General features: G+C 51.5%; 1 protein-coding gene across 1 annotated transcript in view; it reads left to right on the top strand.

Annotated features, from left to right (window-relative positions):
* Positions 1–13,846, top strand: part of LOC129667459 (semaphorin-4D) — a 78,903-nt gene that overhangs the window by 61,986 nt on the left and 3,071 nt on the right. The window contains exons 7-15 of the mRNA XM_055595102.1: positions 36–98; positions 1,614–1,712; positions 6,234–6,327; positions 7,200–7,313; positions 8,103–8,254; positions 9,302–9,477; positions 9,563–9,719; positions 10,618–10,840; positions 11,566–11,855. Coding sequence (XP_055451077.1) covers positions 36–98; positions 1,614–1,712; positions 6,234–6,327; positions 7,200–7,313; positions 8,103–8,254; positions 9,302–9,477; positions 9,563–9,719; positions 10,618–10,840; positions 11,566–11,855 — 1,368 coding nt within the window. The remainder of the gene's footprint in view (positions 1–35; positions 99–1,613; positions 1,713–6,233; positions 6,328–7,199; positions 7,314–8,102; positions 8,255–9,301; positions 9,478–9,562; positions 9,720–10,617; positions 10,841–11,565; positions 11,856–13,846) is intronic.

The following is a 13,846-nucleotide window of genomic DNA, read 5'->3' as shown; positions in this document are numbered from 1 at the left end:
GAACTGGGCTCTCATACATTCCCCTTTCCTCACAGGTGTACTGGAAGGTCTCTGAGGACAAAAAAGCGAAGTGCGCAGAGAAGGGGAAATCAAAGCAGGTAATCTGACCACACGTTACAGAGAACCTGCACTGGCATTTCTGAGTTATTTGGGTCTTCTCAAGTACCAGAGCTTCTTTCTGCATGCCCACCGGGCACCATGTAATTCTGCTGGACTCAGTCCCGCTGTGTCGACACACATGGCAGCTCTGGCTACACCCTGGCATCAGGATTGGTGGCCTCAGGGCTGGTACTCATGCCCTCAGCCCTGGAGAAGCTTACTCAAATAGCCTGGCATTGTGACTACAGAAAATAGTTTCTGCTGCCTTTGGTGCCTGGCGTAACTGGCCACCTTACTGTATTCCTGCGCTTCCCCTATGGCTGAGGAGTGAGAGGTCACAGGGATTTGGTTAGCTTTTGTTTTGGTTTTATTTATTTATTTTTGTTGTTTGTTTGTTTGTTTGATTTTGTCTTTATATATCAGTGTGGTGCTCGCTCAGGGTTACTGGTCCTTGTAACTCTTTCCTCAGGAGCTCTGGGTATCCTCAGTGTGCCCCTTGGTGCCTCACGGATGTTTTCAGACCACAAGAGCCAGGTTGTCCTTGATAGTGGTCGTGATGGCTGAGTGATGGCAGAGTTATTAGTTGTCTTTTCAAAACAAAAGATTAAAAAGTAACCCACGATTTTTTGTTTGTTTGTTTGTTTTAAACTTGGTTAAATGCTTTTAATGTCCTACTGGTCTCTAACTTCGGTGTTAAGTCAGGAACCGAGGGCCAGGCAGGCAGGCAGGCTAGGCTGGCAGGCATTGTGATGGGTTCACTGTGCCGCTGGCAAACTGTGTAGCTGAGCGAGCTGATGCCTCGCACTGCCACACATGGGCACCCAGAGTGAACTTGGTAGGGAGCCCTCCTGTGAATGACACCCCATCCATTTGAAAACAGTTGTTGAAAAAAAAACAAAAAACTTTTCTGATTTGAGATAATGTCAGGGTATAGCCCATATAATCTAAGCACTGTTCTCCTAAATAAGCACATAGGTTCCAAAAGGCCGTCTTGTTTTCCTACTGGGTCCTCAGGGATGGACAGCTGGATATGCCCTTTGGTCCAGACTCTCTCTCAGACTCTACTATCGCTATTTCCAGTTCTGTGCTGGCTGCTGTGTAGGGTGGGGCTCCCAGGAAAGTGTGAGTTTGTAAAGTGTCTGCTCTGGCGACACAGGCGCCAAAGCAAATGGTGTGTGTTTAGCAAGGGTAAATATATTGCTGTCTGTAGTGGGTCCCCTAGTACAATTTGAGGTCAGCTCTTGGTTGGCCTTGGTCACCAGACACAGGCCGAGCATCTGTTAGGGACAGAGCTAACTTCGTGCCTGGCACCTGAACTGCCTGTGGAGCACAGAGATAAGTAAAGTTCACATTGCAGAGCTTGTCACCATGCTGTGTGCCCCATCTGGGGGCACAGACAGACTAGCCTGAGCAGAGGAGAGAGCAGGGCGGAGGATTGCTGTCCTTTAGCCTGTGGACAGGAAAGATTCCTGTGGATGCCTTTGATAGAATGTGTGTGTGTGTTTCCCTTGCAGACGGAATGCCTCAACTACATCCGAGTGCTGCAGCCTCTCAGCTCCACCTCCCTCTATGTGTGCGGGACCAATGCGTTCCAGCCCACTTGTGACCACCTGGTAAGGCTACAATGTATCCCTTTTATCAGTGCTCATGTCCCAGCCTGGCTGAGAATTACAGCAGAGCCAGACTCTCCCCGTGCTTTCTGCAGACTGTAAGGACTAAGAACTGTGCGACAGCAGCCCTGTCCCTCTTGACCAGTGTTCTGTGATGGGCAGAGAGTAATCTGCAGGGGCCATACTTTATGAAAAAGTAAATACCAAAAGATGGATAGAGGGCAAAACACCAAATTGGTTCCCAGCAGAGTCCTGGATGGAGGAGAGTGTCTGTGTAGGTGAGACTTCTAAATAAAAGAGCAAGCAGCAACAGGGAAATAACATCAGACATCCCTCAGGAACTGACAGGGGAAGTTGAGGCAGTTAGCTGGAGTCTCTCTCCAATGCTGGGCTTCCCATGGGCTGAGCTTTTGGCTCCCCCCCTGCTCCCCATAGGCACTTTTATATCACGAGTTAAATACTAGTAACCCATTTTGCAAATGATTCACCTTCTAGCTGCTCTCAAGGGCAGTGCTTTTACCCTTGGATTCTTTGCTGGTCTCTCCTCCCTCTCACAGAATTAGAGGGCAGCTCATCCCCTAACAAGGCGCCTTAGAGGACACTGAAAAACATGCTTGGGTCTGAAGTGGGGGAGGGGCGGCTCTGCTTCAGAGCCAGCTCCTCCTTGAGCTCAGCGCATGAAAGTTCAGCACATGCTGTATATTACAAGTTACTCACTCTTGTCCTTGCTGGGACCAAATTCTTGACAAAAAGCAAGTTAAGGGAGAAAAGAGTAGAGCAGGTGCCTCAGCCCAGCAGAAGGCAGAGCAGGGCCAAGAAACAGGGCTGTCCTATAAACATGAAGGCAACCCCACCCCCGAAACCACTTCCCCTGGTCTCACCTTTATACCCTCCACCAAACGGCACCACCTGGAGGCAAACCCACCAGCCCACGGAGAGCCATTCTACAAATAAACTGACAAATCTGAAACATGCTCCATGCTTTCCCCTCTTCTCTGCTGCGCGTAGATCCCAGATCTCCACCGGGTACCAAAACCTCGGCTCTTAGCAAACCTTACGTTGTGTATGTGAGGACCGTGAGGCTCAGTATCCAAGGAAGGGTAGTATGTACCGTGTGTCTGCTGAGCATGGGTGAGTGACAGTGTAGGGCAGGGAGGCAGGGAACGTAGTTCATTGCTCTGCTGTAGTTGGCTGCAGGTGACTGGAACCACAGATGGGGCAAGACTCCCAAGATGAAACGTTTCATTCACCTAAACCCTCAATTAACTGAAATTTAAAACCTGCTTCCGGTTACAGTTCAGTTAGAGGCTTGCCTAGCATTCACTTGATGTTGGGTTTTGATCCCCAGTACCACACGTACAGAAATACCTACCACATGAATATACACCATACACATAGAACTCTCTCTCTCTCTCTCTCTCTCTCTCTCTCTCTCTCTCTCTCTCTCACACACACACACACACACACACACACACACAAAACTGAGTTGGGGATATAACTAGACAAAACACAGAATTAGAAAATCATGTAGGCAGCTGGATGTAGTGAGGCAAACCAGAAATCCCCAGCACTTTTGGGAGGCTCCTGAGGATGAGGTCAACATGGGTTATTACATTATAAGATACAGCACAAAAGATTCTCTCAAAAGGAAAACAAAAACGAGAAAATTAAGAAACCAAATATTTATATATATGTCTAGGGAGAGAGCCACTGCACAGGTTTTCCTGGCTAACTGTATTCTCTGATGCAACTGAAATTGCTACTGTGTGCGTGTGTGTGCGTGTGTGTGTGTGTGCGTGTGTGTGTGTGTGCGTGTGTGTGTGTGTGTGTGTGTGTGTTGGGGAAGGGAAGGTTGTGGGATATAAAGACCCTTGGTCCACAAAGTTAGACATCTTAAGTGGAAAACAAGGAAAGCAAACAGAGAAGGAAGAAATGAGGAAATGAAGATAGTGGTTATGCAAGAGGCGTTTCCACGTCAGCACCCCCTGACTAAATCCTCGCTGGTCCAGTTGAGGGCTTTGAGACTATTGTTGGAGTTTACACTCCAAAGCAGTACCTGGGTGTGAGATAGGAGAGAGAGTGCTTGGTTTAAAACCACAGTAGGAAATTCTGAGTACATTTGTGCGTCTGGACCACATGGTGGATTATATGTGTCACTTGTGTATGTGTGTAGGCGTGTGTGTTTGTAATTATGTGGTAAAGTGTGGCCTATGGTTCCCAGAGGCCTTTGCAAGTGTCTTTTAAGAATGGAGCCCTTTTCTGCACAACTGATTTCATCATCACAGTTAAAGCGATTGCCAGGATCCTCCATCTCTCCTCCCAGTCGCAGTAGCGTAGAGCAGGACCCAGCCCCGGCAGCTTCCAGGCCTCCATGTGAGGTGTGATGACAGATGGGTCTTATCAAGGGGGCCACACTCACCCCAGCTCACACTTCCTCCCCTGACCGGTGACCTTTATTGTTTTAACTGGCCTGTGGCTTCCAGCCAGCCGTCTCTGGCAGGACTGGTAGCTCCCGAGTGTGGTGGGCAGCCTTGCCCCTCAACCTCTCCACTCTGCACTCCTGGAGTTCTGGCAGGCTGCCCTGTGGGTGGCTCCTGTCTCTTTAACACTTCGGCCTGTGTTTGTCATCTGCTACTCTTCTGTTTCTGTCTGCACGCCTCGTGCATATTCAGCGGTGGAAATTCTTCATCATCATTTTGTGGGCATTTCCCCCAGTTTGTCACCTGCCGTCTAATTGTCTCGTTTTTTTCCCTGTATGAGAACATTCTGATTCATCATATATTAGTGTTTGTATATATCTCTTTTTCTCCTTGTATGGTGTCCTGTTGTCTGTTTGATTTTTGTCAGTTTGGCAGAGGCTGGCGTTATCTGGGAAGAGGGAACCACAGTTTGGAAAATGCCTGTGTGAGACTGGTCTGCAGAAAAGCTGCTAGGGCGTTTTCATATTACTGTGGGAGGACCCAGCCCACTGTGGGCGTGTAAGATAGCAGGCTGAGCAATCCATGAGGAGCAAGTCGGTATGCAGCACTCCTCCGTGGCCTCTGCTGGCCTCTGCTTCAGTCCCTGCCTCCAGATCGCTGCCCTGATTTCCTGCCTGACGCCCGATTGGCAGTCTGTAAACTGTGCTTTCCTCCCCAGGGTACTTTCGTTCATGGTGTTCATTACAGCAAAGCGAAGACATACGAAATAGGTTTTCTTGTCTGGTACAAAGAGGTTATCCCAAGACTGTTACCTACTGACTCTCGTGAGCACACGATGCCAAGCACGTGGACACCGAACATATTTGTGTCTTCCCATAATGCCAGAGTTTATTCAGGAACACTGAATTCACAAAAGTTAGCAGTTTTAGTATCATCAGTTTATGATATAAGCTTGCCTACCTTGGTGATCCGGCTGAGGCAAATGCAGACTCTTTTCTTCTAATCTTTTGTTTGTTGAGACTGGATTTCTCTGTGTAGACCAGGCTGGCCTCAAACTCAGAGATCCGTTTGCCTCTGCTTCCCAAGTGCTAAGATGAAAGGCGTGCACTACCGTTCCCTGCTTATTTGAATCTTAGTAATGTTAACCGTCACGTCACACAGCAAATGTATGTGTATGCCATGTGTATGGTTATAGAATGAATACAGGTTAAAGAAGCTGAGGTTTCAGACCTGGGCTCAGAGAGTCTGATGATTTCAAACCAGACCAGTGCTGGGAGGGAGCAGCTGCAGTCAAGGGTTTGAAAGCAAAGCTTTAGAGACCAGCTCCAAGGTCGAAGGCTGTCCTTGATGCACACACCAGCTATCAGTTGAGAAGATGTTTGGTATGGGGCCATCCATCACACTATCAGCCCATCACTTTATGGGGGGCAGGTGAGGAAGGTACACCTACTTTCTCCTCGGCCTGTTAATTCTTGGACCTGGTTTCCCCAGCATTTTTAATACAACCAAGTGCCCTGACATTCAACTTTGATGAATTTGTGGGGTGGCTCCCCTTTCTTTTCCCAGAAATAAGTAGTTTCTCCATCCGTTCTGGGTGGGTCAGTTCGTGGCAGACGCTGTGGTTTGCAGACCCAAGCAGGTCTTTTTCCCTACCGTGGAATCAAAAACTGCCTGTAAAGTGAAATCTCCGAGGATGAGGCACAGCCTAGGGACGACTGTTTTACACAGTATGGGGCGGGTTAGAGCCAGGCGCAGCCTGTCCACACATTGCCTGTGTTGTGGTGAGCTCCGTTTAGCGGTCAAAATGGCTCTTGGAGCTGCTGGTGGCGCATGAGCAGCAGTAAAGATTCTGTGGCTTGTTTTTGTTTGGTTTGCGTTGCCTGTTTCTTGGGTGGTGTGGCTGAGCAACCTGAGCCTCTGTGACCCTGCACATCCCAGACTCTGTCATACACCTGAGATATATGTCAGGCGTCATTGCTCCCAGGGCGGGACCCACGTGGGGCAGGGCCCACTTGCTCCAAACTCTTGGTCTCCTCAAATGAAGGAATCTGTACCTTTAAATGGTGGCGCAAAGTCAGGTGTTTTCTTTTTCTTTTCACTGTAGAACTTGACGTCCTTCAAGTTTCTGGGGAAAAATGAAGACGGCAAAGGAAGATGCCCCTTCGACCCCGCCCACAGCTACACATCAGTCATGGTTGGTGAGTCCTGCGTCTGGGGCTCCTTCACTCTCCGAGTTTACGGTGGCATGCCATGTTTACACCTGGGATACTCAGCACCTCCCTCCTCAGTCCCGCCTTCCTTGGCTTCCTTTTGAGTTCATCATTCAGAGGGACGCCCGGGCCCTCCTGCAGCACACACACTTCTGTCTGTCAGTCTCTGTGCACGCTGTGTGGCTGCTCCTGGGCCTGTGTGCCTCCTGCTCTGCTCTTGCGTAGCCGAGGCAAGTGGGCGTGGGCTGTTGTTCAGAGAGCTCACCCTGGGGCCTCTCAGCCAGCATGCAGGCTCCGTCTGCACGGTCAGTATATGGTGTCGGGTGGACTTTGTGAGCTATCCAGTACTACACTGAATATAGATGCTCCTGCAGGGTCGGAGGCTAAAGTATGTCTTCTGAGTGTATTTAAAGTAGGTGAGGCTGAGCCAGGCTGCCTGGCAGGGTAGGCACCTCAGCATCTTTTTTGACTTACAGTGCTTTCTGCTTAAGATGGTTTTCAGGTTGTCGAACACTGAGGGGTGCCTGTCTGTCACTGGCTGTGGGATATTTTCATTTGGGGTTAGCTATTACCCTTTAACCTGGAAAAACACCATTAAATTTGGTAACTGTGATTGGCCTGATAGAAGAAAGGTGGTTGATGTAGGAAGCAGAAATACATATCACAGAAGACAGGGAGGCCCCTCTTTCTACAAGAAATTAATGAGGGCATAAATAGATTATGATCGTCTGCTGGAGGTGGAAGCATGAGGCTTGCTTATGGGCCATCCTGGGCTAGTGTTGAGAACAGCTGTGCCCAGCCTCCATCAGAGGCAGAGTGCTAACCGGGTCTCCTTCTCTGCTCCCTTTCCACCACTGCAGGGGGAGAGCTGTACTCTGGGACATCGTATAATTTCTTGGGCAGCGAACCCATCATCTCTCGAAACTCTTCCCACAGTCCCCTGAGGACGGAGTATGCCATCCCATGGCTGAATGGTAAGAAGTGCGTGCTGCCAGCCGCATGGCTGTGCCATTTTGTTTTTCCTCTGGCTGTCCCCAAACCATGGGGCACTGGGGCTCATGTTACATCCAAACTCTTTGGAACTGCGCTCTAACAGCATTGTTTAAATCTGCTTCTGTCATGCCACACGCACCTCCACCCCGTTACACACACACACACACAACCAATTTGGGAGACTTTAATAAAATAAAGCTCTGATGGGAAGTTGGGAATGCAGACATGGTGTTTGGGAATTGATCTTTGGGGTCTGGTCAGTTTACTGCCAAGCAAGCATGTCTGCTGTCTGACCTCAGGGTTCGGGTGATGGGGAGCTGCTTGCGGATGTCTTAGGGATGCTGGCCAGTGAGATTCTGGGCTTTTTTGAGGCCCCTTGATCTGCAGTCAGACCCTGGGGTCTAAGATACCAGACAGCCTGTTTCTCCTTGGGCCTCCCCAGGAGTCTGAGTCTTGGAATCCTTTCGGTGGCTGATAGTGGCCGATTTGGCCCTCGTTTAAGTCAGCAGATACTCTGGCTCTGTAGACCACGTGCCAGCAGGGAGGCCCCACCTGGCTTCCTCTGTACACCATTGGTGCTGCCTCAGTGAGGCAAAGGAGGGTGGCAGGCGCCATCCTGGTTGACAAGTGGGACATGTGCACACCGTAGATGTCCTGGGAGGGAAGCTTCCAGGGTCAAGGCACTAGCCCGCCTGTGGCACAATAGGGAGCAGGCAGAGGTGGCATGGTGGCTTCGTGTTCAGAAACGACCCTGTGACGCCGCTCCACAGAGCCTAGTTTCGTCTTTGCCGACGTGATCCAGAAAAGCCCAGATGGTGCGGAGGGTGAGGACGACAAGGTGTACTTCTTCTTCACGGAGGTGTCCGTGGAGTACGAGTTTGTCTTCAAGTTAATGATCCCACGAGTGGCCAGGGTGTGCAAGGTGAGTCCTGCACCCCGCCCCCCATCCCACCCAGGGTCCTGGCACAGATACTGCTGCTCCAGGCTTCCAAGCTCTGGAATTGCAGCAATATTTGGTAAAGTTTGATAGGCAGCTGAGGACACTAAGAGGCTGCACAGTGACTGGTGATGGAACTTACAGAGATGTGGGAAGGGTTTTTCTTGAGGCTCCAAGGAGGATCGGGGAGCTGGCTTAGTGGTTAAAACGCTTGCCCTGAAAACAAAGGGACACGAGGTCGGATCTCCTAGCCTTTAAATGCTGAGTAGACCCCCTGTAATTCTACATAGAAAAGCGGAGATAGGGGCTCCCTGGGGCAAGCCTGCTGATAGGACTGTCCTCATCAGCAAGCTCTGAGTTTGATTATGAGCCCTGGCCTCAAAGAATACAGTGGAAGGTTCCTAACATTGACTTTTTGGCCTCGAAGTGCAGCTGCCTGTGAACACCCATACAGAGGCACACCATGCACACACAGCCACATAAAAGGAAGAAAAGGAAGGGGAAGAAAGAGTCAGAGCGAGCACTAATGTTTTCAGTGTGTGACTAATCACAGGTAACTGGACCCGCAGGAAACCAGACCTCACTCCCACGGGGGCTGGCTGTCCTTCTCTCCAGCCCAGAGTGTGTGCAGCCCGTGGTTGTCTCAGTGGTTGGCTCACTGAGCATGATTAAAGGGCCCTAAGACGTTATCTAGAATTGGGCAGGCAGAGAGGAAATGAAAGGAGCCGGTCTGCAGGGCTGGGGTCTGATGAGGAGGCAGCCACCCGTTACTCCCCTAACTCCTGTGTTCTCCTTCACGGGTCACCGCTGGGAGAAGCTGCAGCAGGCAAGGCCAGTGGCCCACCAGGGTGACACAGGTGTGGTGGTTTTGGTTGTCAACGCATGTGCCTGGCTCCTTTCGTATTCTGTGATCCCAACCCCCGTGGCTATAGGAGTCTGCAGCCATCGTGGGCTGGCCTGGTGGCTGGGGGCATATGGACTGCCTGCTTCTCTGGTTGCTGCCCCTACCGTATGCTGTCTCTGGCATTCCAGGGGGACCAGGGCGGCCTTCGGACTTTGCAAAAGAAGTGGACCTCCTTCCTGAAGGCCAGGCTGATCTGCTCGAGGCCAGATAGCGGCCTGGTCTTCAACGTGCTTCAGGATGTCTTCGTGCTGAGGGCCCCGGGCCTCAGGGAGCCTGTGTTCTATGCAGTCTTCACCCCACAGCTGTGAGTTAGTTCCCTTGGCAGTTGGGGCCCGCCCGCCCCGGTGACCCACTGCCTTCCTGACGCTCTTGTGGACTCCCCTCCGCAGGAACAATGTGGGTCTATCAGCAGTTTGTGCCTACACGCTGGCCACGGTGGAGGCAGTCTTCTCCCGGGGCAAATACATGCAGAGCGCCACAGTGGAACAGTCTCACACCAAGTGGGTGCGCTACAATGGCCTGGTGCCCACGCCCCGGCCTGGAGCGGTAAGTGGGGTCGAACCTTCCAGGGGGGTCATCTTCCCTGTGGGTCTCCAGGCCCCACACATGAGACCACAGAGATCCAGAGCTCCCTTGAACAGGTTGCATGGGCACAGGAGTCTCGGCACTGGGCTGAGTGGCTGCTGGGCCTGGGGAGGAGAGCAAAGCTTGTTCTTTTCCTGGTCTCTTGTGTGTGTTGGGTAACAGGTCTCCTTACACACTGCCCAGGGAGAGTGTACCACTGGGCTCTCTAGAGAAACTGGCACTGTGCAATGGCAGGCTTGCTCCATTACCTGTTTCCTCCAGAGAAAGCCCGTTTGTCAGCGTAGCCTAGGCTGTCTCCTGGGGCAGCCTGTCCGCCAGGCAATGGGAGTCACCTTAATAAATTTAGTAAATTAGTACAGGAAATTCTAGGGTTGCCTGCACGTTGCTGTCATGTGGTGAATGGGTGTGTGGCTCTGGCTCTGGAAGCTCTCCCCAGGACCAATGTCTCTGTAGGTGTCTGGCCCTGACACCTGGTTATTCTATGTTCAGTAGGGAGGTGGGCCCAAAAAAAAAAAAAAAAAAAAATCTCTCCAACCTTCTTTTATGTTTTGTATTACTTAGAATTTGGCTGTGTGTGTGTGTGTATTAAACAGTGTTTAGCGTGCTTTCTTATAGGAAAGCTGTGTTCTTTAATTTGAGAAGTTTGCTGAGTGTTTTCATTGACAACTTATTCCTCTCCTGGGTCCTAAGACAATTGTGCCATGTGACTGTGCTTTAAAACCACGGCTCCTTGTCCCTGGGGAGGCCACCTCAGTCCTGTTCCTCTTAGAGAAGTGTGACTGACCCTGTAGGGCCTCTCTTCTGTGCTGGGTTGGAGCTACGCAGGCGTGCGCATGACCACGGTGCTCTTGCCCCACAGTGCATCGACAGTGAGGCTCGGGCAGCCAACTACACCAGCTCCTTGAATCTCCCAGACAAAACGCTGCAGTTTGTAAAAGACCACCCTCTGATGGACGACTCCGTGACCCCTATAGACAACAGGCCCAAGCTGATCAAAAAAGATGTAAACTACACCCAGATAGTGGTGGACAGGGTCCAGGCTCTGGAGGGGACCTTTTACGACGTCATGTTCATCAGCACAGGTGGGCGCCTTGGGAAGACTGGGAAATTTGTTTACTTGTTTGTGGGTAGCTCTGGCATCTCCAGGTGACAGAGAGGGTTGTGCCAACCTGAGAGGAGTGCTGAGCCATCCCTGCACCCCTCTGAGTCTCTGACTCACACAGGCACCTGGGGCGTGGGTTGCTAATACAAGTCCTGACTGGTCCCTGGGTTGGTGCTGAAGGAAGGAAGCAGCCCCTGGTGTCTTGGGACCAGTGGGGCTGGCTGGTATTTCCTGATTGGTGGTGGGAGACCGTGCCCTCTTCTGGGAGGAGCCAGCTCGGTCCTGCCCTGTGGGTCTTAGGAAGATTCTCGAGCTTGTGTTGTGGCTTATGGTCCGTCACTTTCGGGAAGCCGGGGCAAGAGCTTGAACGACTAGTCACATCACATTTACAGTGGAGAGCAGAGAGCAATGCACGTACCCATGCTGCCTGCTGGCTGGGCTGCTTGCTGAGTTTCCCGAGAGTAGCCAGCCAGCTCTCTTCACTTACGCACACCAGGACTGCCTGTCCAGGGGATGGTGCCTTCCATAGCGCCTTCAGTCTTCCCCCATCAGAAAACAGTCAAGACAGCCCCTCCACAGACAGTGCTGCAGGCCAGACCAGCCGATTCGGAGCTGCACTAAGTTGATACCTAACGTGAGCCAGCGTGGCATCCTCGGTGCGTCCCTCTGGGGCCTTTGTGCTAACCTGAGCTTTTGACCCTGCAGACCGGGGGGCCCTGCATAAAGCTGTCATCCTTGGGAAGGAAGTTCATGTCGTGGAGGAGACCCAGCTCTTCCAGGACTCTGAGCCGGTCCAGACCCTGCTGCTGTCCTCCAAGAAGGTAGTGTGCTCTCGGGGGCAGACCCTGGCGGTTGTCGTACTCCGTAGCTTCTCTGTGGCTAGGACGCTCTCTCCCTGTTTGGCAGCCTCTGGTCATCCTGGTCCAGATGAGCTGGCCTTTGGACTGTCACAGCCTTGGGAAGGAGGCATGGCAGAGCCAGGGAGGTTGAACGACGTACTCAGCCCCTAGAGCAGGTGGCTAGAATTTTGGGTGGTCACTAGCCTGAGACAGTATGTCCTGAGAGAAGGCAGACTGTGCTGGTGGGTGACGGCTCTTTGACTGATTTGCAAGAAAAACTAACAGGCCACCCGATAAAGCTCCCACCACATTAACACCGGGCAGGCTTTGCAGGCTGGAAGCCTCGGCCCCAGGCATTCAGCTTCTTGCACTGTGGCTCCCACGAGCTGAGGAAACACATAGGTGATTGGGCCTACCTGTAAGAGTCCAGCTAGGCATTGCCTAAAGTTCTTACAAATTGCAAAATACTAATTTTAAAATTTATTTTTAAGCAATTAAAAATGTGAAGCTCCACCGGGCATGATGATACATGCCTTTAATGGTACAGCACTCAGGAGGCAAAGGCAGGTGGATCTCTGTGAGTTCAAGGCCAGACTGGTCTACAGAGTGTATTCCAGGACAGCTGGAGCTGCATAGGGAGACTCTGTCTCAGAATAGTAAGTAAGTAACATTTTTTTAAGCTCCTGAGTAGGGTGTGGTGCTTCACACCTTTAGCCTCAGGCCTTCCGAGGTAGAGGCAGGAGGATCAGGAGTTCACAACTAGCCTTAGCCACTTAGCAAAGTCAAGGCCAGCCTGAGGTAAGTAAGAAGCCATCACAAAAATAAAATAGGTGTAAAGTCCTTTGGCTGTGGATAGTGCAGAAATGGCTGGGGGCTGGGTTTGGTCCACTGCCTGGAACTTGCTGTTCCTTGTCCTCTGGCCCTGGGAAGAGGTGACCACCACATTTCACAGTTAGGATAGGGCAGGTAGGTGGCATGTGACCCCTGGGCATTGTTGCATGCTCCTCAAAAGGTAGTCACTGTGTGTGTGTGTTTGTAAGTGTTCATTATTGTGAAGGTTATGAGAACGTGTGAGCCTCCTGGGTGCTGAGGACGGGGTGTGAGCAGCACAGCACCCATGGAAAAGCCGGAGCAGGACCAGCACTTCCTGAGATAGATGCCACCTGCCCTCACCATGCCTGTTGGCCTTAGGTGACCCCTCTCCTTGCCAGGACTCTGCCATGACCTGCTGAATGGCTAGGTCCTGGGTCACGCTTTTGGCTTCAGGCTTGCCATCCCCTCGTCTCTGGTGCCTAGTTCTGTGATACTGCTGGACTTTGTGGCCTGATGTTGTCCTTCCCTGTGGACTGCACATCTGTGGGCTCCATGTTTGTGACATGGCCGCACTTCACGTTTCTTTAGGTAGCTAGCCACTGCAGATACTAAGGCACCATCAGTCCTACCTACTGGTGTGCTGGGTTTCTGCCAGCAACAGGTGGGCTGCTGGACCTGGCCTGTAGCCAATGCCATGACATGCTCCTGGCCTGGAAGTCGGAGCCTGGCATGTGCCACCCATGGAGGGCCATGGTGTGTTTCTGTGGCTCTTCCCTTATAAATACAGGCTAGTAGGAAGCACATGGCATTATCCTTTGCTGCATTAAATCTGCTGGCCTTCTATTTGTTCTTTGAGAGGTATTGATGGGTGTGGTCTCGCTGGCATGCTGGATTCAGAGATAAGGAATGTTCTTATCACAGGTGCCTACTTTCTGGCAGGGAACACAAACTAGCATTTGGAAGCTGTGCCCTTTGGCTTCCACCTACAGTGGGTCTGGAAGAGCAGTGGGGGTGTCAAAGAAGTGGCCAAAGAAAACTGTTATGTGAGTTTTCTCTAGACACAAATACAAGTCTCTTCACCCCAGGTAGGGCACCAAGGACATAGAAGTCGCTCTCAGTGAGTTTTGGGGAGTTAGCTACGGGGGATGAATGAGGGATTATTTACTAGAGCGTGGGTGGCCAGAGGCAGCTGATCAACAGCCAGCCTACCCCAGCACAAGTGGCATTCACAAAATCGGCATCCACGGTGCTCCCAGGACAACGAGCCAGCAGCTCAGCAGAGCGGAGTTCCCTCTCGCCAGCAACTGGGTACTGCTTATGTAACTCTGGGGGGG

This window comes from Psammomys obesus, unplaced genomic scaffold (assembly GCF_907164565.1).
Source record: "Psammomys obesus unplaced genomic scaffold, mPsaObe1.curated_primary_1811, whole genome shotgun sequence".
NCBI classification, from domain to species: Eukaryota; Metazoa; Chordata; class Mammalia; order Rodentia; family Muridae; genus Psammomys; species Psammomys obesus.
Note: the sequence above shows the minus strand (reverse complement) of the source record. Positions and strands in the feature narration are given on the sequence as shown.